General features: G+C 41.1%; 2 protein-coding genes across 3 annotated transcripts; one reads left to right on the forward strand and one right to left on the reverse strand.

Moving 5' to 3' along the window:
• Positions 1–525: 525 nt before the first annotated feature.
• nfe2l2a (nfe2 like bZIP transcription factor 2a) lies at positions 526–7299 on the forward strand. Its single transcript, XM_008306202.1, has 5 exons — positions 526–655; positions 3567–3833; positions 4105–4197; positions 4292–4477; positions 5641–7299. Exons 1-5 carry the CDS (start codon positions 620–622, stop codon positions 6898–6900), a joined length of 1842 nt encoding a protein of 613 aa, XP_008304424.1. The 5' UTR covers positions 526–619; the 3' UTR covers positions 6901–7299.
• A 701-nt stretch (positions 7300–8000) lies between these two features.
• hnrnpa3 (heterogeneous nuclear ribonucleoprotein A3) lies at positions 8001–14249 on the reverse strand. Of its 2 annotated transcripts, none has more exons than XM_008306203.1 (11): positions 14205–14245; positions 13375–13497; positions 13119–13265; positions 12837–13047; positions 12662–12751; positions 12483–12554; positions 11421–11468; positions 11075–11209; positions 10840–10956; positions 10667–10737; positions 8001–9201 (listed from the first exon to the last, which is right to left on the reverse strand). In XM_008306203.1, the coding sequence occupies exons 1-10, from the start codon at positions 14208–14210 to the stop codon at positions 10682–10684; spliced, it is 1005 nt and encodes a 334-aa protein (XP_008304425.1). In that variant the 5' UTR covers positions 14211–14245; the 3' UTR covers positions 8001–9201; positions 10667–10681. The 2 variants fall into 2 exon arrangements, with proteins under 2 accessions (XP_008304425.1, XP_008304426.1); XM_008306204.1 differs by lacking the exon at positions 8001–9201 and adding an exon at positions 9891–10565 and having other exon boundaries at positions 14205–14249.
• Between the last annotated feature and the right edge of the window lie 9864 nt (positions 14250–24113).

Here is a 24113-nt window from a genome sequence, read left to right on the forward strand (position 1 = left end):
GTTTTTCTCCCAACAGTTTTGTGCTGGTCTCCCAGTGCCATTGTGTGGCTTCACGGGACATTAGGGCCCCAGGGCCTCCAGCTCCACACTGACCACCAGCAGGGGGCGCTGTGCACCAAACAAAACTCCTGCGATGACGGAGTTGAAATAGAAATGGTAAGTTGGCTTTTAGTGTTTAGTTTTTGCACTAGCTGTCTTGCGGCAAGCTAGAAATGACAAATGCATTGAAGCCGGTTGTAAATAACTTATTTCAAGACTACAGAAACTTTTTAAAAAGCACATAAATACGTTGTGTAACATTTTTTTTTTCTTTCTGGTGTAACATTGCAATATCTGCCCAGCCCAGACCGCCCCTCTGCGCATGCGTACAGGGCGCTTATCTCCAGCCTCATGGCCGCCGTCAGGGGGACGATTCCGGCGCCGCAGCTCGGTGGGCAGGGCCAGCGCCACCGTGATGTTCGGTAGATTTGGAGGAAGCAATATTTCCCTTAGCTCAGCTGCCGCGACGGACTATATTGGCTTCGGACCGCTCGCCATTTTAATCAGCCTATTAGAGGAATAACACACATTTATTAGCGATAAGGCGTCTTTTTTTTTACCGGCAGGACAGCTCTCCATAATGATGGAAATGGAGGTGATGCGTTCCAGTCAACAGGTAAATGGAGTATTTCTTTATTAAAAAAATAATAAAAAAGTGCTCGCTCGGAAAGATAAACTGGCTGACACTGGCTGTCAACTTCCCCTTTTGGACTGTCTGTGTGGGGGGACCGAGTTGAGATAAACTTTCCAGGGTTTGTCACTCCAAACTAATTGTTGTGACAGTCAACTTATGGCGTAGTTATAATATAAAACATGACAGACAGAATACGCCGCTAGCTCTAGATATTTAGGTTGCCCTCTTGTTTTAGTTCTGCAAGTCATCCACTTGTGACGTTTTTCCTCGAGAGGAGAAAAAAAAGAAAAAAACACAGGATGATAATAGTGATGTAATTGATTTTCAGAATAAAATTACATTGTTTGTTTCAGCAGCACAAGTTTGATAAACAGAGAAGCTCTTGAGCTGTTTCTCGTAACTGTGTCCCTCCTCCACCCCCTCCCCTTCCTCCAAGCATGTGATCCCATATCTGATACAGTCTCTAACCACCATGATCATTTCTTTAAAGCATTAGCTGTTTGTTTTTCAGGAAATTTGTCATTTTGTAAAAAAATCAAAGAACTAAAGAAATACAGCCTTGGCTTGTGTTCCTGTATATTCTCATATACACTGAATGAAAAACTGGGTTTGTCATGTGAGGTGGCCTTACATCTTTAGTGTTGAATTAAACCTGTCACAAGAGAGGGTCAGTTGAAGTCCAGAGTTGACCGATGAGGGCCTAAAGTGCTGTTTTGGAACACGTGCAGCTGTGTTTCATCATCCTTGGTCAAGGGTGGATGTCCACTAAATTGTGAGGCCCTTGTGTTTGGCTCTAGAGAGGTAAATGAACAACCCACGCTAATAGCACACACTTTGTAGCCAGAGGATCCATTAGCTATTAGTTCAGCTTGTGGTCAGATATAGAGTTGTGTTGTTGAACATGTGTCTTTCTGGTAATTCTTGTTTGTCGAGCCCATCTTGGTTCCATTTTAAACTACAGTTATGTCTGTTTGGCGTCGTTGCGTTTTGTCTGCCAGAGATGTCTGGGAAATCTAAGTAGTTTTCTGAGCCAGTTTCCTTGTTTCGATGCCAGCCGGTGTCTTGTGACAGCTGTCTTACAGGAAACATACATGATCTCACTCACGTTCACACGATCTAGTTCTTATCAATACAGAGTGTGTGCAGAATGTATGTAGAGTTACTTTGATTCAGTGGGATTTTATACCACCATAACCTGTGACAGTGAAAGTGGTGACTGAACTTCCATTGTGTGGACAACAGACCTTGTTTTTGGGGACGAGTGATTGTTTTCTTTACAAGGGACTCGTATGACTTGTCCCACAAGCTTATAAGGTGTGACAAGAGTGTGTTTTTTTTAGTTTGGAAAACATCAATGACCTCAAGTAGTGTGCTCAGACGTCCCACATAGGCATTTTAGGGGACTTCCTCATTCCTGCAGAAGCTGTAATTTCTGGTTGTGTGCTCACCTCTCAGCCGGTGAGTTTGATTTATAGTAGGCAACCTTAGTAATGTGTAATCCTTTAGTGGTCATGCTGCTGATGCAACACCGAGGCAAAGAGGGTTAGTGGGTGCTTATTTTGAAACGCCACAGTTGTAGTCAGAAAAACCTTGTCAACAATCGCCTAAAATATTCATAGATGGTTGTATGCCTTTATTATTAGTTGTTGAAGGTTTATGACATGCCCTATTTTCATTTTGTCTTTTAATCTGGGGGGAAATTTTTTTTTTTTTACAATATTCTCAAAACACTTTCACATCCTCCTTATTGTGCATTGTTCTGCTTTGTACTTTATTCTCCTTTAGTTCCCTTTTGGCTTCCTTCAGGCTGTGTCTTCTTTGGCCATATAACTGAAGATTATGATGCCTAGCTCACAAGTTGTGTTTATTCCCAAATCTGAGGAACAAACAAGTCACATGGGCAGATGTTTTCTTGTGAATCACCATCTTGCTTTTATGCAACGTCCGATGGCCTTGTGAAACGATTTCCTTCTGTAAATAAATTCTGCTAAAAGACACATGAAGATAGCAGCATGATTTATGTTTGGACATTTTTGTTTAAAATGGCAAATAACATTTGGCCTATGAGCGGAAATTCACAGGAAATGGTATTGAAATATACTTGTAGTTGTTTGTGAGCAGGGCCGAATAATTCTGTGTTGTCAGCAGCCTAATGTGTAAATACTAAACGAGATTATTGAGCAGTATTTTAGTAAGGTCACTTCTTAAAAGCTGTAGTTATTTACTTGAAGGCAAAACAAGGGAGAACCTGAGGAGACAAGGTTTGTAATTCTACCCAGCAACAGATCTACAGCTTTATATTCCCATTTTCATTTGGTTCCATTTTATTGCTTTTATAATATTTCTGGTATACGCTCTTACATGTTATATAACAGGCTCTCTAACCATCATGATGCTGTGTTCTCTCAAACTATCTGAACATGCACCTTCCAGTGACCTGATGTTTATATGCTACAAAACACAAGTGCGATTTTTGTCAACTAATTAACAACTAAATGATCATTTCAAAGTGAACATAAAAGCGTTTTGTGAAAACACCTGACTGTGTGTGAGTTTGAATGTGACAAACGTATTCACACCTCAGTGTAATTGGATGGGTAATGACCACTTCCTTGGAAAGAGTATCAGATGAGGATACGTGTCTTCTGTTGGTGTGAGGTGGCAACAAGGGAAAGAGAGACGTGCATTCATTATTCATGTGGCTTCTCCCCCTTGACATTAGTGCCAGTGTTGTTGCCGGTGCACGGATACTGAGGGACAGGGTGTGGCAGGTGCAACAGCCACGCTTCACAGCAGGGACTTTCCTCCTTGTTCCAATGCTGATCATATTTTCACTGCAGGACAGCATGGCTGCTCACAACTCTCTAAACGGATCTGCGGTTCTCTTTTCCAGGACATGGACCTGATTGACATACTGTGGAAGCAGGACATTGATCTCGGTGCCAGGCGTGAGGTGTTTGACTACAACCACCGTCAGAAAGAGCATGAGCTGCGGAGGCAGCAGGAGCTGGAGGAGGAGAAGAGGCTGCATTTGCTCCGGGAGCAGGAGAAGGCCCTGCTGGCACAGCTACAGCTAGACGAGGAGACGGGAGAGTACATACCTCGTCCACCACCCAGCACGCCACTGCAGTCGGCTGTCACACCTCTAGAGGTTACACAGGTACATACACATGCCATCATTAGTCATGTCAAACGTGGACCACTCCCACTTCTTTTGATAGGCTCTGGTTGTGTAGTAGCTAGGTAACCACCTCATCCTGTATAATTACAGAAACACAGGTGGCTGTGTAGTTTTGCATCGGTGTACTCTGCTCCAGAAACTACTCTATAGAGACCTAAGCACTATAAAAATCATGTGCTGTTTTCAAAGTTGTGCCACAAAGGATGCTAGGTGATAAATTTAACAGCAAGTGCTTTAACTTCTGTTGCAGAATGTGAGCTTCACAGAGGAGAATGGTGATGCAATGTCATTTGACGAATGTCTGCAGCTACTGGCAGAAACATTTCCTGTAGAGGAAACTGAGGTAAGAATATTGGCTAAATTATTACCACAAATGAACAGTTTTTAACATGACTTTTACTTGTGTAGAACTACTATTCATATTCTTTTCGTTACAGAATGCTGCAGTTTGCCTGGACACACCTGCCGTTTCAGTACCCATCAGCAGCAGCATGATGATGTCCCCTGAGCAGCCAGCTTTATCGCCAGCCTCCCTCTCCCCGGGTCATCTGCCATCACCCCAGAGGATGTCTCCGGACTTGGAGCAGACCTTGATGGAGCTTTTGTCCCTCCCTGAGCTGCAGGTACAATACATGGATTCTGCCACCTCAATGGCATGGTGGCGTGTGTTGTGGAACAAATACCCAAAGAATGCATGAACCGCAGGAACCCGGCATTAGAGGACAAACACTGTTTTGTTTGCCCCATGAGAGTGGAGTCTCATATATGTGAGATGGGTGCATGCAGCTCATTCAGCTGTGATTAGACTTCATTGTTGAGACCTTTTAAAGCATTAGAGAGGTGGGTGTTCAAGGTGTGATGCGGTTGATGTAATTAATTACCTCGAGCTTCATCCAGCAGAACCAGAAAGTATCTTGTGCAGAGAGGGTGCGGCAGCTTTAAAGCCTTTGCTTACAAGCAGAAAGGTGAATATTTGTATTTGTGCAGAGTATTTTTTTCAGTTGCTGCTTTATCAGTTTGCTTTCATGTGACCTCATATTTGCATTAGCTGATGGGTGGAGCAGTGCGCCACTCGTTGCCTTGACCTCTCACTATGTCGCCAGAGTAGAGTGGACTCTAATCCTAATCATAAACTAGTATTGCATTACTTGATCTGGCAGGCTGCTGATAAGACTCAGAAATGAAAGTTGTGTCAAATATGGGTTCAGTTCTTGAAAGCTGTTCTACTGAGATAAATTAGTCGTTAAGTCATGCAGCAGCAGGAGGCTGGAAGATTTTAACTGCTGGATGTGTAACTAGCCTTGGAAATCACAGAAGGCTACCTTGTGCTACAACCAGCTCAACCAGCATTTCTTTGTGAAATACCAGTCAATGGGAACTTGGCTTAATGGTCCAGGCCTCACCAGTCTGTTTAGTGAAGATTAAAGTTTAGGCTTGTGTCTTTTCATGTCAAACTTATTTCAACACATTTGTCCCAGGTTGCAGTGTTGTCAGATGATAACAATAACAGTAATCCCACTTTAAAGGTGTGCCAAGGTGGCTCATTTTCTAGCTTTTATAGGATGATAATGTATTTTTACACAGTCTCACAGATTTGAGAAACCACTGTAGGCATAAATAGGAGCACATACTGCACATGTATTCACCTTAATACATACATGCTGACATTTTTATTTTCATTCCCGTTCTTGTATTTTACACAAAACAAAGTTTGGTAATTGACCTGCAATTTCTGTGTTGATTGTATGTAAAGTAATGGTTCTGTATTTTCTGGGTTTTCTTCCAGCAATGCTTGAACATGCAGATGGAGGACACACTGGAGAACACAACTTACCCTGTTCAAAACAGCCCTGAAGTACAGAATCCAAACTACTCTTTCTATCCCATGACCAATCTCACAGATGGGAATACAAACAGTTTAAATGTTCGTCCTGCAGAGTTTATAAATACATTTGATGGCTCTGTTCCCAGTATGGCTCCATCAGATGATCTCAGCCAGATGAAGGTGGAAGCCCCTCAGTTAAATGCTAACTTCAGTGCAGAACCTTTCTGTGACATATTTTATTCCAACACTATGCTGGAAGAGAGCGGTGGTCCCCATGGCCTTGAAGGAAATGACAGCACCACCATGTCTGATATCCCAAGTAAGGCCCCCTTCACAACCATGGACCTTTACAGTCTCTCACCTGGAGATGCATTTGACAGAGGCAAACATAATTTGACAGCAGATCTGCCAGACTCAGATTCAGGCATTTCTGCAAACGCAAGTCCAAATTCTAGCTCACCTGGGAAGTCTCTATACGGAAGTGGGTCCTATGGTTGCAGCGATTCAGAGATGGAGGAGATGGACCACAACCCTGGCAGTGTAGAATCTGACTACTCAGAGATGTTTTCATTAAATTTCCACCCTGATGATCTTGAGCAGGCAGGTTCTGTGTCTGCGCTCACTGGGCAGTCACAACAGCAGGAAAAGAAACACAAACACCTCAAGGTGGACCCAGCAGAAGAGAGTGGTCACGACGGTGCTCCCTTCACCAAAGACAAGCAGAAGAAACGCTCTGATGTGCGTCTCTCCAGAGACGAGCAGAGGGCTAAGGCCCTCAAAATCCCTTTCACCATTGACACGATTATCAATCTGCCTGTTGATGACTTCACTGAGTTGATGTCAAAGCACCAACTGAACGAGGCCCAGCTGGCCCTGGTCCGTGACATACGCCGCCGGGGCAAGAACAAGGTGGCTGCCCAGAACTGCCGCAAACGCAAGATGGAGAACATAGTGGGTCTGGAGGGTGACCTGGACTCACTGAAGGAAGAAAAAGAGCGTCTGATGAGCGAGAGGAACAAGAACATCACAGACCTGAAGGAAATGAAGCGGCAGCTCAACAGCTTGTACCTGGAGGTCTTCGGTATGCTGAGAGATGAGAAGGGGAACTCCTACTCCCCGTCGGACTACTCCCTGCAGCAGTCGACGGATGGCAGCGTCTTTCTTGTTCCTCGCATTAAAAAGACTTATAAGAGCGAAGTGAACCACTTATCTTCTTTGTAATATGGTACTGCATTATCATAGTGTACTATGCAATAACTTTGTAGTCACTCAGCTTTAAGCATTAGTAGCTCAGCAGAACTATTGTATAGTTTTTGCTTACTTCTCTTAAATGTTGTAATATTTTTGATATTTTACTTCTTTTGTACTATGATACCCTCACAGATTCTATAACCGATAGTTTGTAAATATGAGCATTACTTGCTTTCAAGATTGATAAAAATGTTACTGTATGTGTGTATATATATATTGTATATATCATATTTCTGTATGCTATTGATTGTTTCAATCATTACTTGTTTTATAACTTTCCCCTTTATGATTTGCTGCCCAGTTTTGTAAAAAAAATAGAAAAAAAAAGTCCTGACTTCTGTGCTTTTAAATAAAGTATTCATATAGCTATAAGGCCTCCTGTTTTGTGAAAGCAGAACATTATATGGTGTACTCTGGCCACAGCCCACAACAGATTGATGCCAGATGGATATATAGTCTAAGGAATGGTTACATAACTTACCACATGTTCAAGTCGGTTCTTGACTTGAAGGCTTGACTTACAAAGGCTTACAAAACAGCAAACAAATGGAATCTTGTACTGCAACACAGGCGTCACAGGTTTAAACCACTTTCACAATCTGCTTGCGTTTTGTTAGAGCAAGCTTGTTTGTATAGTAACCTAAATCTTTTAATTCTGTAAAAATCCTGGCAAAAGAAATCACACCCACCGCATTCATTATGGTACACAACAAAGAGCACAATTGTTTAGCTACAGTAGAGTATGCTCAGTGTAAACCATGCATGAAAAATTCACAATGGTCCACCCGGCAAGCATATTGAAAAGCAAAGGCCTACGCAATCAGTATGCCCTCTACACACACTTCTGCACACAGGCGATACACCTTTGATCGCCAAGCCCATTTTCTGCATGGGCAAAAAAAAATAAATGAATATAAATCTGTGAGCAGGGTAACAAACCCAAGGACATCTGGGGAATAAAGTAAATCAAACAATAAAACTCACTGATAACATTTACACTGCACAACAAGTCAAACATTTACAGCTCGGTAAACTGCTGTCAGGTTCCTTTCAGAAATAAAACACTCACCTCATGGAAAAAGTTTTTATTTAAAAACACAAGTCACACTTTACACATTTTGCTTCAAAAACAAAATACTTCATTGACGCTGGTGTGCCTTTGCCGAGCAGTCACGGAGCGTGCTCAGTCTACATTCCTCTGCAGAAATACTATCCTAGAACTGATAAGGAAGCAGCAGGGAGTTTTTGGGTTTTAATACTGGGTGGCCTCGAAATACATGAATTCTTAGAAGAAATATCAATTTGATCAAAGATTATAACACGTTATAATAGGCATGGACAAATCTTACAATTACAAAATCATCCAAACCGTAAATATATTCTCATAAAGACGATTCTTTCATCCTTAAATACTGACAGATGCGATAGCAGGGGCTCTCGCTTGTAGGGAAACTTCACAAAATTTCCTCCATTATCTCATATGCTAAACAAACTTTTAGAACTTTGAGGACCATCCTGGAATTTGCACCTAAGTTGTGACCCCTTTGGAACTTTGTTTTTGAAAACCTGCTCATGAAAGTGCTGATTAGAAGCAAGAAACAGCCTTTGATCGTCTAATGATCAAGATACCTAGAGTTTAAAGTACTAATCAATTATTTACCCAACAAGTGAATGACACTCATATCATTTTCATATCTCATTACTGAGCAACTAGTTTGATAATGGCTTCATTGTTAATTTTCAAAGCAAAAAAGGAAGATTTGCTCCATATATTAAAGGAAAAATAATATCTTGGATTTTCATGCATAAGGTATTTGCAGCTATTGTTAGCCGTTATATAACATTTTAGAAACCGAACAATCGGTTAGGTAACACATGGAATAATAAATAATGGAAATATTTGTATTTTCTCGGAATGTATGGTGATCCTGTTTGGCCAAGTGTGTTTTTAATCACTGTCTAATGTAATTACCGGGCTGACTGTGCACACTAAGTCACACAAACTTTTATTAACTTTATTAATACTCTCAGCTCATGGCATACCAAGCAGTGGGAGGCGGGACCGTGGCGGAGGAATACTGGATGTCATCCTGCTCGGTTGACCTCAGAACACCCTTTTGCCTGCACCTTGCATCATCACTATGTCCACGACTAGATTACAATATGAGCAGCCTTGGATAATATTTCAAAAAAAGTCTTACCCATCCAGAACCTTCCATGTTATCAGGTCTTTACAGATTTTCAGCAAGAAGAGAATGCCTCTTTCCACATCTGTAAATCAAGCAAAGTGGTTACTCTTACCTGCTCCATCTTCTCAAGTCAGCTTTTGTGAAATGTTCACTCCCTTTTCTTGTTAATGTCTGAAATCTAGTGTTTTTTGTTTTTTTTGCGGGTACAACTGCCTCAACAGGATCTCCAGTGTGTCCAGGACCTAGCCTTTCTTCGCTAGCACCAGCTGCTGGAGGGTTTAGCTAGCCTTGAAAGAGAGATAGATGCTCACTACCAGGCACGACACTGCAAGCTTCCTCCATGGGCGTTGTGCTCGATGCTGCCTTCTCCCTTCTCTCTCAAAATGCTGACTGGTCCACTGTGCTGGGGCTGAAGACGTCCTGTCTGACAGTCATCTGCAATCTTCCACACTAGCGATGCTGAGGGCCAAACTGCAGGTGCTTGTGGCTTTCATAATCCTACTCGCTCAACACTGGTATAAGTGGTGTATGGGCCCTTCCCTAGGACTACCCACAACTCCCTTTTAATAGACCCTGGTAGAAGTAAATGCACACAACACACACATATATATATATCCACCCACAGAGGTCTTAAATAATGCTCCCCAGGGTCAGAAAGTTCTGGACAGGCTGATTTGCTACACTTCACAATGAACAGGCAACAGTTACATGAATAACTCATTTAATCTTTTTTTTTTTTTTTTCTGAACCAATGACGCACTGAACCTCATGTTACTTTACTACACAATTTTATTCGGTCTTTTTCTACTAATCAAAATATTTGAACAATCTAGAATTCGGTTTGTTGGGAACAAAAAGAGTGAGGGATTCCCTTAATTCTAATCCAGACTGCTTATAATTGTTGACACTGGTACTATGAAGGATTTACACACTGTGCTTTACATACAAAATCAAAATACACTTGACACTTGCAATTGAGCAATCATAATAACTTCAGAAAGAAAAAATGATGTAATTCTAGCTTGTCTACGGGCCTGATATAACTATGCTAGTTGACAAAAAAACCAGGTTAAAAGACAAAAGATTAATTGGCCAGCAGAAAACTAACCCATATAAAAAAGAAAAATAAAGATATTTAGAACTGACTTCAGATAAAAAAACAATTTACTCTTTACCCCTGATACCATAGGCACAATACACACACTTCAGACGCACAAAAGGAAAAATTGCTCAGTAGGGAAACATCTATCACAATTAGGGAGGGGATTCATCTGCACTCATGTCTTGTGTATACAGTCCTTCTTCCATAAACTTCTCCGATTAGCTGCAGTAATGTCTGACTTGTGTGTTCCTCTAATGCTCTCAGATGACTGCCTCAAAGTAACCTGCAGCTTTCCTGACAATTCCTTTGCTCACCTCCTCGCCTCTCCTGCTAAGAACTGAAGCCTGTTGAATGGATACAGGATAGAACAAATAGTTATTCTGCACTTTCATGGGCTCACTCTGTACTGTGCTACGAGGGTGGTGCGAAACTGAAAGCAACTTACCAAAACATGAAATAATTAATATCGCCGTGAGCCGTAGCCACCTCCGCCGCCGCCGCCAGAGCCGTAGCCACCTGCAGTTAAGAATTAATCACCACAAAGTATGTTTGTTACTCCACAGGAGAAGTTTTAATGTTCCTTGATGTATCATCATAGAGTTGGAGGTCCAAACTCACCACCATAGGGTCCACCTGAGTTTCTGCCACCAAAGTTGCCTCCCTTCATGGGCCCATAGTTGGACTGCTGCCCACCATAATTTCCAAAGTCATTGTAATTTCCACCACCTCCGTATCCTGAAGACGATTTTAAGAAACAGCTTAACTCCAGGTGTCTCATATTGCATATTTCCTACATACATTACAACCAGAGCTCAATTTGCAGTCAAAATTTTTGAGATGATATTTCTCTTACCTCCATCATTACCTCCGTAACCTCCATCGCAGTTGCCACCAAATCCTCCACCCTGGTTGCCATACCCTGGACCACCACCTCCGTAGCCACCTCGGCCACCATAGCCTGGTCCTCCCCCATAATTCCCTCCGGGTCCTGTAAAAACAATGCAAACATACCATACAACCTTATTCAACATAGAAACATGTGGTTATGCCTTGACAGTGTTGTGAAGCACATTCAAAAGACAAGAGAATTTTCTAACTTCCACACAATCATAGTGGTGGTCCCTCTGACGTATGATCCCAAAACAGTCCAACTTACTACAGTTTAAGCTTCTTAAAATTTACATTTTAAGGCAGCTTACCGTTGTCAAAATCATCTCCATAACCGCCGCGTCCTCCACCATAGCCACCTGAGAAACAAGAGGGTGAAATAAGTGCAAACTAAGCCCCCAATGCAGGTTTATCCTTCAACATTATTTTGGTTATTGGCTTTTGTCCATTATCAAGCTTTCAAAAAAGTACAATTCAAAAATGAGGAAATTTGAAATACTTGTCATGTGTTGAAGTTGTGGAGGCCACAAACAGTATTTTGAAAATGCTGAGATATGACTTTCAACATTGAAAGTATGCATATTTGACAATGTATTACTGAATGGCACCTGTGTTAAAACTACACTCCCCTGTCACCTCCAACTCTGTTAACACTTATTTTGCATGTCAGCACATTGGACCAAGTTAGATGGGCCGTTATTAAGGTACAGCTTTTGAACATTTACAAAAGTTCAGTCCCACAATAACAATAACCCGAACCCAAAACTACCACTATTATGTAACTTTTTAGATTGCGATCAGCATTCTTTTAGGCCCCTCATGTCTGTCAACAGAATGCTGAAACTGAACCAGAAACCATTCACAGAGCGCTGGAGGCAGCAGACTGTAACATAACCCTGCCAAGGCTGAGTTGAGTAACTGGTTTAACCGGGCAGTTATGGTCAGATAACACGTGATTGATTGAATTTTGAAAGGCACAAAAATGATGCAATACTTTTATCTAGAAACTCCTTTAAGCATGTAAACGTTAGTGGGTGTGTGGCGCTGATATTTTTGCTAAATTACACAGTGGACTTTGAGACCAAGCCACTGCCAGCAAAGTAGTAGAAATATATCCTGCATAGATATCAAAACGTTACACAGGGATGTATACTGTCTATATATGCTATTAACATATAAATCGCTTGAAAATGAAACCAAAGCCAGCCTGCCTTTGCTTGTGTTTTTACCCCAAATTCAAAAACATCACTTTCAGTCCACTATTAACAGATGCCTGGATGGCACTATAATAATATCACTGTGAAATGTGCCTGCATTGGTGTGGTCAAAGCCCAAAGCGCTTTGATTTCATCTCGTGTGAAAATAATACGCACCTCTGCCAAAGTTGCCTCCGCCTCCAAAATTACTACCCCTGCCCATGAAATTTCCTGATCCTCCGCTCCTGCCTGATGTAAAGAAAAGTGTTTTTTAACTATGTTTATGGCATCAGCGAATGGTCGATAACATACAGCACACACAATAATAGTAAGGCTCCATTTAATGGCATGCTTACCCCTGTTAGTGGATATAGCGCTCATTTCCTGTTTAGACAGAGCTTTCCTGACTTCGCAATTGTGGAAGTTGATTGTGTGGAATTTCTGGGCTATAAGGAAAAACAATACACTATCATTCATTGCTTTGTGTATGCCAAGTGTCTAGTTACCTCTGAAATCTAAACAGCTGCATACCGACAATTTTGTCGACCGTGTCATGGTCGTCAAAGGAGACGAAGCAGAATCCCCTCTTCTTCCCCGTGGAGCGTTCCTCCATGATGTCGATGCACTCGATCTTCCCATACTTCTCAAAATACTCCCGAATATGGTACTCCTCGGTGTCCTCCTTGATACCACCGACGAAGATCTTTTTCACCGTCAGATGAGCGCCTGGTTTATTGGAGTCCTACAGCAGAAAGCATCAGTGAGCAAAGACCAAACACTGTTGTAGTTTCTGCTATTTAATGTGGGACTTACCTCTCTGGACACGGCCCTCTTGGGCTCAACAACTCGGCCATCCACTTTATGGGGCCTTGCTTTCATGGCATCATCGACTTCCCTCACAGAGGAGTATGTGACAAAGCCGAAGCCTCTTGATCGCTTGCTGTTGGGATCTCTCATCACCTAGGAACAACACAATGGTGAGAAGAAGAGCTTAAGTGTATGGGTTATGTCGTTGTGACCAGTACTTGAGACAAAACGTCCACAGATAATGATAAAAAAATGTACAAACCACACAGTCTGTGAGAGTTCCCCATTGTTCAAAATGGGCCCGTAAACTCTCCTCCGTGGTTTCAAAGCTCAGGCCTCCAATGAACAGCTTCCTGAGCTGCTCGGGTTCTTTAGATTCACGGTCCTATAAGATTACAAACAAACAAAATTCCAGCAATTCAAAATATTTCACAAAAACATCTGTACAGTCCTGGAGGGTCTTACGTAACATTAGAGTTCGTGCAGTGGACAAACGCTACTACAGGATATCTGTTACTACATCTAACCGACAGTCATGACACCAGGCTATCACCTTACCACTGAGGCGACAGACAGGGATAACAATAAACCATATTATTGTGTATGCTGAGACGGGCACATAAACACATTGCACACACAAATAAAATGTTGGTAAATTTTACGAATGGACTGGTGGCACAAAACCGCTGGGCCTGAGTAGGCGTAGGCCTGAGCTCCAGGGTGCTAGCTTTGGCAGCTAACGTTAGCTTCCTTTAAGTTCCCCACTTTCTACTCGTGGCTATGACGAGCATTTTGTGTCAAACACAGTGCAGTGACAATGTCCATTTAACAAGCAAACCGAAATACTACACACTGCGAAACAGCACCGAGTTAGCTTCCCGTTATACTGACAGCCATTAGCTTAGCTGCAGCGCTAGCTAACGACAGCAGCGCTGCCTTTGGAGCTCCGTCAGAGCTACAAGAGGAGCCACACGTTACCACACATCAAAATGCATCCTCTCACAAATGCTGCGTCTATGCTAAAGAGTAGCGGCAGGTTTCTGCATTTTGCACATAGTCGTATTTAGTTTGCAACATTTGACAGCAGCTCACCTCCATTTTGCAGATGTCTACGGGCGCAGGGCTGCTGACGTGGTCACGTGATGACAGAGTCCGCTGGTTATCAGTCCGTCCAGAATAAAATCACCAGAACCTGATCTACAGCTCAGCGCTCCTTCTGTGGTTCATGCATTCACACAGTTATGCAAAAATGTGTTAAAGATCTTTTGTAATTAAAGACACAAAGTAAGCATATATTGCCATCGCCTCATACAATTAAAACAATGATAATTTGCGCCATCTACTGGTTAAATAGGTTTAAAATGTTCATACAGCCACTGAACTGTTGAGGCAGATTTGTGTGTCTACTATAACAGAAGACTGGATTTTAAATAGACTTATTGTTGGTTTCCAACAGGAAAATATGGAAAATACACACGCTGTGGTTCACCATATAAGTGTAGGAACCTGGTTTAACTTCAGGGCCATTGTTTTATGTCACCCTGTAGCATATGTGACATTTGAAATTGTCATGTCTTTAAATAACATATGACTGAATGGATTATTTACTGGGCAAAAAAAAGTGTGGTTACTAGACCCCCACCTACCACCCTACATTTGCACAAGTGCTCACCGCAATCATTGCTCATGCCCTGGTTTATGGGGATGTGAACAAATCCAACTTTATTTCGCAATTTACATTTCTGTAAGCATGAGCGACGTACAAACACAATGCAAAGAATGAAATATTAATAATCAGTGAAGCTCTTAAAACTACATGTTGACACAGGGCCCTGTACAAGACAAGAAGGCCTCAAAACTGCACATGATTTTCAGTCACCACGTGTGCTGCTGTCACCACGACAAGGATGAACTGAGCCATATTGTTCCTGTTTCTTAATGCAATTCTTTCTCTTACGCATGTCAGTGGGATTTTCTTCAACAACTATTGTTATAATCCCATGCACAAAATCAACTATTTTCAGCAGCTGGCTACAATAGATGTATTTGTTTACCATGAACAAAAACTTTTTTGTGAGTAATCAAGATCAGGCAGCTTGCAGAGACACAGCTATTATATATATATATAAAATAGTACTAGGCATGCTGTGCATCAGTTGTAAATGCTGCAAAATTCTACTTTTGGCTTTGGGCAACAGGGTAAGACTCTAAATTATGATGACAAATGCCAAACACAGCAATGCAGCTTTAGATATATCTCATGTTAAACTCACACTTGTCAGCATCACTGACTAAAATAGACTCAGGATGTTGTTTACGGAAACAACACAAGAAACTATTGTGGCCTCAAAAAGTGACAATGAAATGGAGAAAAAAAACACCTCAGAAATCTCAATAATCCAAGAGAGTGTCACCAAAGTTTGTATTCATTGCAGGGCTACTTTGCTGTGTTATAAGACGTTCTTTTGGACACCCATATTGTTAACTGTCTAATGTTTTATTTTCTCAGTGTGCTATTATACATCCTACAAATTTTTGCAGAAATTGCTCCGATTTCTGCAACCCACATCCTCAGAAATGAATGAAAATGCTTTTTAAAAATAAAATGAATCTCAGCTGTAATTGTGAAAACCAGACATACATCTGTATTTTCAAATGAGAGCTTCTCTGACGGAGATACTTGATTGGTCAATTATGATCTATGAGCCAGATGCTACGGAGCCTTGTTGAAGCTGACCAGCATCTCAAAATATATGACTGTTTTATGGTTTAGACAATGTCTGTCATTAACTTTATTGTAGTATGTGAGGAAAATACAGCCCCAATAAAAAGGGTAATGTTTTTCTGACACTGTTAATGATGAGTATTTATGATCGGTCCATAGTTCAAATTCAAGAGCCAGCCCGTGTTTTGTTCCTTTTATTCGACTGCAATTATTATATTTACTTAGAGATAATTGATAATTTTTTCTAATACAACACAGATTTTTTTCCCTATCAGTTGTTTTTTTTAAACTCTATCTTATAAACATGTGCACGAGACAATTAAATTAGAGTTAATTACAGTAGAACTTGAACATGAAACAAGTGTGAGCTAAGCCTTCCTTCTGCTTATGTTTATTGAAAGCAGTATAACACATTTTTTGCTACGTGTGAACATGTGAAAATCATCTTCCACTTTGAAAATTGAACCCTGTTGGACCATTTCAGGACGTTAATGGTACTGCTGACAATAAAGAGCCATATATAAACAGGCAGTGGATGCCTGTTCAGCAAGAACAATGCTACACTTATGTGACGCCTGTGCCAGCCACTGCTGCTCAAGTAGAGCAGATAGTCTTATATATTGTCCAAATGTTATGCTTGTTTTTAGTTTCCTTTCAATGCAAGTATTGGAACTAGTAAGAATTATGATCTAAACAAGGCCTAGAATGCATTCTGCAGTCATGCAATGAACCCTCTGCATACCAGAATGCTTCAGAAGCTGACAGGTCACAGATGGCCACACCTTGTCAGAGCTTTGTCACTGACAATACTTAAATTTTATCTATTGAATGCAAAGCTTTAAAAAATAATAAATTAATAAGGAAAAGGAAGAACATAGCATATGTTTTCACAATGTAAATGATGCACTGGGGTTTCTTTTTTAAAGTTTCTTTTTGAATTTAGTCCCTTATATGCAATACCAAATGTCCAAATGCTCCTAGATTACAGTATGGAAGCATTTGTACTTTCACTTTATGCCATATTATACGTCTTCTAACAATAAAGAAGGTAATATTCCACCCCATTATTATTCTGACAGCTATACAGCTACATATAGTGTAGATATTACTATTATATATATAGTATGAGGAGGTGGGAAAATGTTGGAGTTGGTAAAATAAGACAAAGTAGCAAATTTAGCATCAATCTAGTCAGATGCATTATTAAAATGTGGCAAACACACTAATATCTATGGAATAAAGAACCAGTAGTATAATAAATACAAGACATAATGTATATAACACAGACAGGGGATATTCTGCCTGCTTAAAACAACTTTTATTTGAGGGTTTAAATGATGGACTTTTACTTGTAGTATAGTATTTAATTACAATTAATTCAAACACATTTTAACAATGGCATTGTTTCTTTACTGTAGTGCTTTTTCCATCACTGCAAAGTGCATTTAAGGCCTCTAAAAGAGTAGCTATATGAGTGTAACTGAATATGTTGTGCAAAACTGAGTAGTGTGGGTTCATGAGAGGCCAAGTTTTCACTGAAAGCAAAGAAATGCATTGATATCAATGGAAGCTACAGTGATGCATATATTATTTAATACAGCTTTAACATTAGTACGATACATTTGGCCTCGTGCTCTCATCAGTGTCATCAAACAACCAGAAATTAGCACTGTATGACTGATAAATAGTCTCATAATTAAAATTCTACATCTGAGATTTGCAAGGCGGAGCTGAGCAGAGAGTAGTGAGAGTAAACGGGACAGTATCAGGCTCTCACAGATGTAGTTTGATGGATGCTCTGTGTACACCTCCTCGCCCTCACCTCAGGACAACTTGTTTGTTTGGTTGTTGATCACACCCCTCAGTCTTTGTACCTAACTGTCCCCCTGACACAAAGATATATCACAGGTCCCACACACTGCTACCCGCCGTGGACGTTTCCATTCTGTGTGCTTCTAGTGGCTTCTTTTTTTTTTTTACTTTCAAGGAAACTAGTGGGAAAAGGCTCTAATTTTATTCAATTCCAGTGTGCAGCTTTGCAGTAGTTTTGGGTATTTATCACAGCTGGGCCTTCCACTCGGTCCAGTGCTAAAGACGTCACATTTAAATGCAATTAGCAGTTCATTTACATCAAATGAAGTAAAAAATGAATAAAATTATCAGTTAATTACCGTCATAAAAAAGTCTGGGATTGTCCTGATTTACCATAAAACTATACATACTTGGTCCTGATTGTAATTTTTTTCCGTGACAAATGAGTGATATAACGACCTGCTGAAATAGAGGGGGATGACATCCTCGTCTGGGCTAAAAGGCAGCACTTACTGTAGCGCCACGATTAAATAATTAATACAGGTTTTATACCCATTTTACACCTCCAAATTATGGTTGGCCATATATCTGAGGAGCGGCTGAAGAGTACCATGTCAGCAAAAATTCCACGTACAGTAAATCTTGCGAGGGGAGGGGCCTTTGGCTGCAAATCATCAGTGAGGTGAAGGATGACATGAATATAACCTTTCCCCCCCCTCTTCATTCTTATCAGGTGGAGAACGCAGAGCATTGAAACACGCATGCTCACGCAAACACACTGGCTTATTGTACGTATTGTTGAACCGCAAAGTCGACCTTTAATTTGATTATATTGATAGTAAAGCTGCTCAGATTGTGTCCTAAGTCCAGTCATATATTAGGTGATCCAACAGTAGGTGGCACCATACCATGAAGCTCCACAGGGTAGAATCTACTGCAAAACCTAACAAATATAAAACGTTATCTTTTTCCAGGGAGCAATTAATGTGCATTTTTCTATCCACAAGATTTGAAATAAGCACAAAAGCAAATAACCTCATCTAAAAATATAACCCTTCAGATATTGTCCATGTTGTGTCTGGTTTGCCTTTTGTTTCCATTGTCCTCTAGATGGCACCATGGTCCATGAAAAGATGGGCCTTTTATTTCCAAATCACATCACCTTGTAAATGTCAAACAATTTTGCTTCATACTAAATTACTATTTTCCCCTTGTGTCACATGTCTGGGTACTTGATTATCTGCAATAATCTCAAAACCTTAATTATAGTTGTTTCTATTTGTTTCCGTAATTAATGTAATTATGGGGAACAGATTTTTATTATTGGCATATTAGCTGTTGCATGGCAAAAGCATACTTTAGGGAGACTGTGGCAAAATGATTGATTCATTGAAACCACTGCTTTCTAGCATTTAGAACATTTGCAGGGGGGGTGTGGGTGATAGTAATATCCCGCCACTGAATTTGCTTCCGTTTCAGTTGCACAAGTCAGAGGTGTTTACTTTCTCTTATCATTTATCACTGAAATATTGTTATGAACTTAATGTTCTTCACAAAACGCTGCCTCCCACTGCCTGCGGTGCCTGGGGCTTTAAGGCTGACCTTGTCCTGAGAAAGCGTAGACTTGGCTCCATGCCTCCATTAGGGAACCCTGCCTGCCATAACCTGGGTTTGGGCAGACGGACGTACGCAAGTGGAAACTCTGAGGAAATGGAGATTCAGAGCGGGGAAACCAGGGAGTCAATTTAGTCACTGTCTACTACCTTTTCGCATGCAAGTACAAAGCCAATCTCACATGTTGGTGTTGACGAGAATCTCTCTCTGAGGAATTTAGGGAAAGAACAATTCCTAGCATCTGTTTCCTGTTCACTTGCATGGAGGAAACCGGGTGTAAATCACACCAAATATAAATAGAATCAGCATTCAATTTACAGGAGCTAAAGTTGGTTATCGTGGCCTTGCATTTTTTGGTGCTTTCTGTCCCTGAAATGTGCGTGTAGCTGCCATGGAAGGTGAAAGAGGACGTTTCAATGACTTAGATTTATCACTAGATTTGCATATAAAACCAAAAACATATCAAATCAAGAATGGTGTCTCTTATTTCCTCAGCCTGGCAACTACAGGTAATAACCTGCCCTCAACTGATATCCCAATAGCAAATGAATACATATAAAGTAGGATTATTATGAAAAGAGAATGCAAGATTCAGAATGTATAGTGATGCGGCTCTTCCATTCACAACAACAAAATCTATCACACAAATTATCACATGAAAAACAGCAGGAGATGACAGGCTGAATTAGTGAACACTCTGCTGTGTCCTAATAAACATGAATATATATTAATGGATATGAATACAGCCTTCAAAATTAATGACAATAATGTTTATTTTTCAATGATAAACTGACAATGCTGTTCAGAGATCTAAACATCAGTTTGGCCTTGGGCTCAAATTTATGTCATATGTTTGCTTTAACAGTCACACTTTTCTTTTTTTGTATACTGCCTCTAAGCATCTAAAACAGAAAATCTCCTTCTGTTTTGTGTATCATGACAGAAAAAGGAATAAAACACCCATATAAGGTCTGAGCACAAGATAAAGTGAATTTAAAAATTATATTATTTCTTGACTGTTTTGTGTCAAGCAGTCTTTTTTTTTCTATGCAGATTTTTCCTGCTATTGTGAAAGATTAATAGTCGTGTCCTCTGCTGGAATGACTGTTGAATCTTGTCCCAGTCAGATGTTTTGCTCGAACCCCTCAAGGTTTCAAATGGATTTTCATCGGAACATGCGTGCCCTGAGTTTGCTTCCTAAATATCGACTGACTCCTCGTGTCTGATGGGGACCTCTGTATTGATACTATCAGAAATGAGAGGACAAAAGCTTTTTTAAATTGCAGGTTTTCTCCAAATGCTCTGAGGGAGCAATAAAGTGTGTGTGGTGGTTTGCTTTGTCAATCCTTTTTCTAAATGAGCAATGCACTGATAGCATTCAGGCCATTTCTGTGAAAGCTCGATCTAAAGTCGGTACATTAAATACTGACAAATCCAAGAATGTGACTGTTTTTTAAAATTTTTAAGCTCTTTCTGTTTGCTTGAAGTGGAAAAAAACAAGGTGATTATGCTAGGAAACAGTCCAATGCATTGGCCTATTGATGTCCAGAGAAGAGACGCAGATAGTGTGGTGTAATAAAAACCTTTATTTACAGCTCCTCAGCAGAGAGCAACAGAGGAGTGCTATGTTTCCCTCTGGCACTAATTGACTGCCTGCAGCAGGAGAAACATAGACTCTCACCCCTCGCTGGTGCACTGCTCTCAGATGTAATAATAACCGCTATGCTTTCTCTCAATGTACTTCCAAATTCATTGTCCTCCGCAGCTACTGGAAAAGAGTATTCATTTTGATAACTCAGGGACTGTATAATAAAATGAAGATTTGGGTAGTGACTGTATTGTTCTCTGCTGCCCTGCATGACTTCTCTCGCTTTAAATGGTCTGAGCTTACAGTGATCTGTGCAGCTCCAAAGGTAGTTGTGTGCGGTCCATTCAGTGCATGTCCCCTCTTCCTGGGTGAGAAACGAGGGAGGGGGCAGGTGTGGGAGGCAAGGGAAAACCATCTCTCCCTTCCCCTAATTCTTGTGTACGGGCAACAAACGACCACAAAAGTGCTGCTTTCACAGTTTTCTGTGGCCCGACGTTGAGCTCCCGGCAGAACGAGACAAAGGAATGGCGGGATGATGAAGTCCCGAGCAGTGCAGGGCAGGTGTTTCCTCAGTCTCCTGGGAGCCGGGGAGTACACCTGCCCACTACTAACCCACTGTGATGGATCGATGGAGCAGTAACTGACTCAGCACTTTAAGAGCTCTACCTGGGATTAGAGCACAGAGGACCTGATTGAAACACACTGTCATCCCACAAACAATAACACACATCCATCTTTGGAGGGCCGGCTCCTCTTCCCTCCCCTGTGCTTTACTATCACCGAGAATGATTGTACTGTTGATGATGAGAGGTACAATCTATTGGATGAGAGGGAACAGCTAAATTTCCTCGGACATGATGTCTAATGGCGCCGCTTGGATACAGTAAATACTATCTGCATCACTATGAAGGAGCTGAATTATGACCTTTCGCACCTGGAAATCCAATATTGGCTTACAGACGTGAACACACACAGACATGCAACACGCATCCACAAAGCCAATGCATGGATTCATAAACGCACAACAATGCACACACACACTCAAAACAGGGATACAGACACAAGCAGGAGCTGTGCACTGGCAGTCAGACACACACAATTCTGTAATGTTTTGAATTAGATGATAGTCCATTTAAAGAAGAATAACCATAAGGTCTGCGAGGTCCCAGGAGTCGATGACTAATGCAGTATAATAGCCAGTGCTGGCATGGGTCATTTTGCAAGTCGACCCAGGAAAATCCTCCGTGGTCTTTTATCCAGTTAGAGAAATGATTACTATCAATGCATTTTCACACAATTTTAGACTTTATAGAGATCTATTTTCACCATACAATGATCACAATAAATGTGGAAAAATAATTTGAACAAGGTAGATGTTCTAAGATACTCTAAATGATGCAGGAAATAAATTAGAAAAGCAAAAATATTCAACTGAACAATCCAATAAAAAAATAAAAAAATAAAAAATCCAAATATACACTTGGTAAAAATGTGATGCCTTTGTATTAATTTAGAGCCAAGACTACAATAATTATATTTGCTGGACTGATCTTTACAGATCTAATTTAATGTTTTGTTTTCTTAAATGCAAATTTAAATAGATGATACTTTCAGTTTAAGCATACTTGGCCCCTATCATTGCTGAAAACTTTCACTGATGTTAATTGTGATTCATGTTGAGGTGTTTGGGTGCTCCGAAAAAATAAATCACATGCAATGCTTAGACACAACTTTGGAGGGAGCCTTAAGCATGAGGTTGAAGCTTGTCTAAAAGCCTATTGCTGCTAAAGTCTTTCTCCCATCCTAAGCAAATATTAGTAGTAGAAAAACAACAACAAATGGTGGTATGTTGCTTTTTAATATTGTCTTGATGTACAAAACAATTTCTTTCATTGAGTATGAATAATAAAGATAGAAATATACAGTAGTGAGCTGATATTTATAAAAATATAGATTCATAAATTTAAAAATGACACAGATGTTGGTTTTTCAAATACATCTTTAAAAAGAATTGTTTGTCTTTTGTTGCATGCTTTAAAACCACATTGAACAACAAATGTGGATTCAGCAGTATCCAAGCTGCTTTACTCTGCAATGAATAAAATGCAGCAATAAATAGTTTACAGAAATAAAGCTCCCATGGCTGAACAGTAGAGTAAATGTTTAGAGAGCCAGTGGATGCTGTTTCATCTGGTGGTGGCATCAGAATATCTGGCTGCACTTTGCTGTAGCCAGCCACGCTTCCTTATCTTGTCCTGTTCTGCTTATCTGGCCTGTGTACAGAGTTGGGTCTGTAATGAGCGTCACGCCTACACCTCGCCCCATGTGGATGGACCGACCGCTGTCCCACACATCCGTCCGCACACACAATGTGGGTGGGTGTCGCGCACACAAACACCTGTGTATCTCCCTCCAACATGCGTGTACAAAGCTGCAGCGGGGCGGCGTGGTCAAATGTGGGACACTGGTCCAGGTGGCACTGACAGATTTAGAGGATGTTGTGGACGGAGGTGGACAGAGGCTGGCCTATGGAGGATGTGTGTGACATGTAACATGCAGTGGTGGCGTGGAGTGATGACATCCTCTGTTTAATGAGCGGAGTTAACACGGGCCATGTTAAAGTGAGCTGCCCGCCGCAGAGAGCTGTAAATCTGCCTGCTATCACTGCAGCCCCACTAATACAGGAAGTATTATCTAATAAGTGCAACGAGGAGGACTAATTTCACCGGAGCCGATACCCCCCACGAGCAGTTTTCAAGCTCGTCGCGGTGAAGAGGGTAACCCAGTTAGAAACTTCCAACTCTGGGAAGCAAGTTTAGTAGGACAGGCACTGACCAGACACGTGTCTCCCTTTGAGTTGTCTTATGTTGAAGTTAGCAAAAAAAAAATCAAACATGGTGCCAGACAAATCCCAGACGTCTGGTTGTTCTTGCCCCAGCTGCCTTCGCTCTGCCACATTCCTGGGCCGCGCTGGAACTCTAAAGGACCTCTGTGTCAGTGCCCCCATCCTGGCCTGCCCTTCAGCCCTGATTTGTAGAGTGCTGGTGTCAAAGGGGACTACTTTGTAGATGGTGTGCTCTGCTTACCTGTTTCCCCACAGCAGAGGCAATAAATGTCACCCTATGACACTCTCTGGACTGTCTCACTCTGACCATTACAAGGCTTCTGGAAAAGAGACACAAACACACCCGGAGAATCAAAAGTGAAATAACTTGTTAACAAAACCCATCAGTATGTTGCTAACTAAAAAGCTCTTCCGTGT

Source organism: Stegastes partitus, unplaced genomic scaffold, assembly GCF_000690725.1.
Source record: "Stegastes partitus isolate 25-593 unplaced genomic scaffold, Stegastes_partitus-1.0.2 Scaffold3629, whole genome shotgun sequence".
Lineage (NCBI taxonomy): Eukaryota > Metazoa > Chordata > Actinopteri > Pomacentridae > Stegastes > Stegastes partitus.

Excerpts from the sequence above, each read along its gene's own strand:
- nfe2l2a (XM_008306202.1), top strand. The coding sequence starts at position 620 with ATGATGGAAATGGAGGTGATGCGTTCCAGTCAACAG. Across the intron at positions 656-3,566 it reads TGATGCGTTCCAGTCAACAG|GACATGGACCTGATTGACAT; the intron begins GTAAATGGAGTA and ends TCTCTTTTCCAG. Across the intron at positions 3,834-4,104 it reads CACCTCTAGAGGTTACACAG|AATGTGAGCTTCACAGAGGA; the intron begins GTACATACACAT and ends CTTCTGTTGCAG.
- hnrnpa3 (XM_008306203.1), bottom strand. Across the intron at positions 13,266-13,374 it reads GAACTCTCACAGACTGTGTG|GTGATGAGAGATCCCAACAG; the intron begins GTTTGTACATTT and ends TGTTGTTCCTAG. Across the intron at positions 12,752-12,836 it reads CACGGTCGACAAAATTGTCG|CCCAGAAATTCCACACAATC; the intron begins GTATGCAGCTGT and ends TTTTCCTTATAG.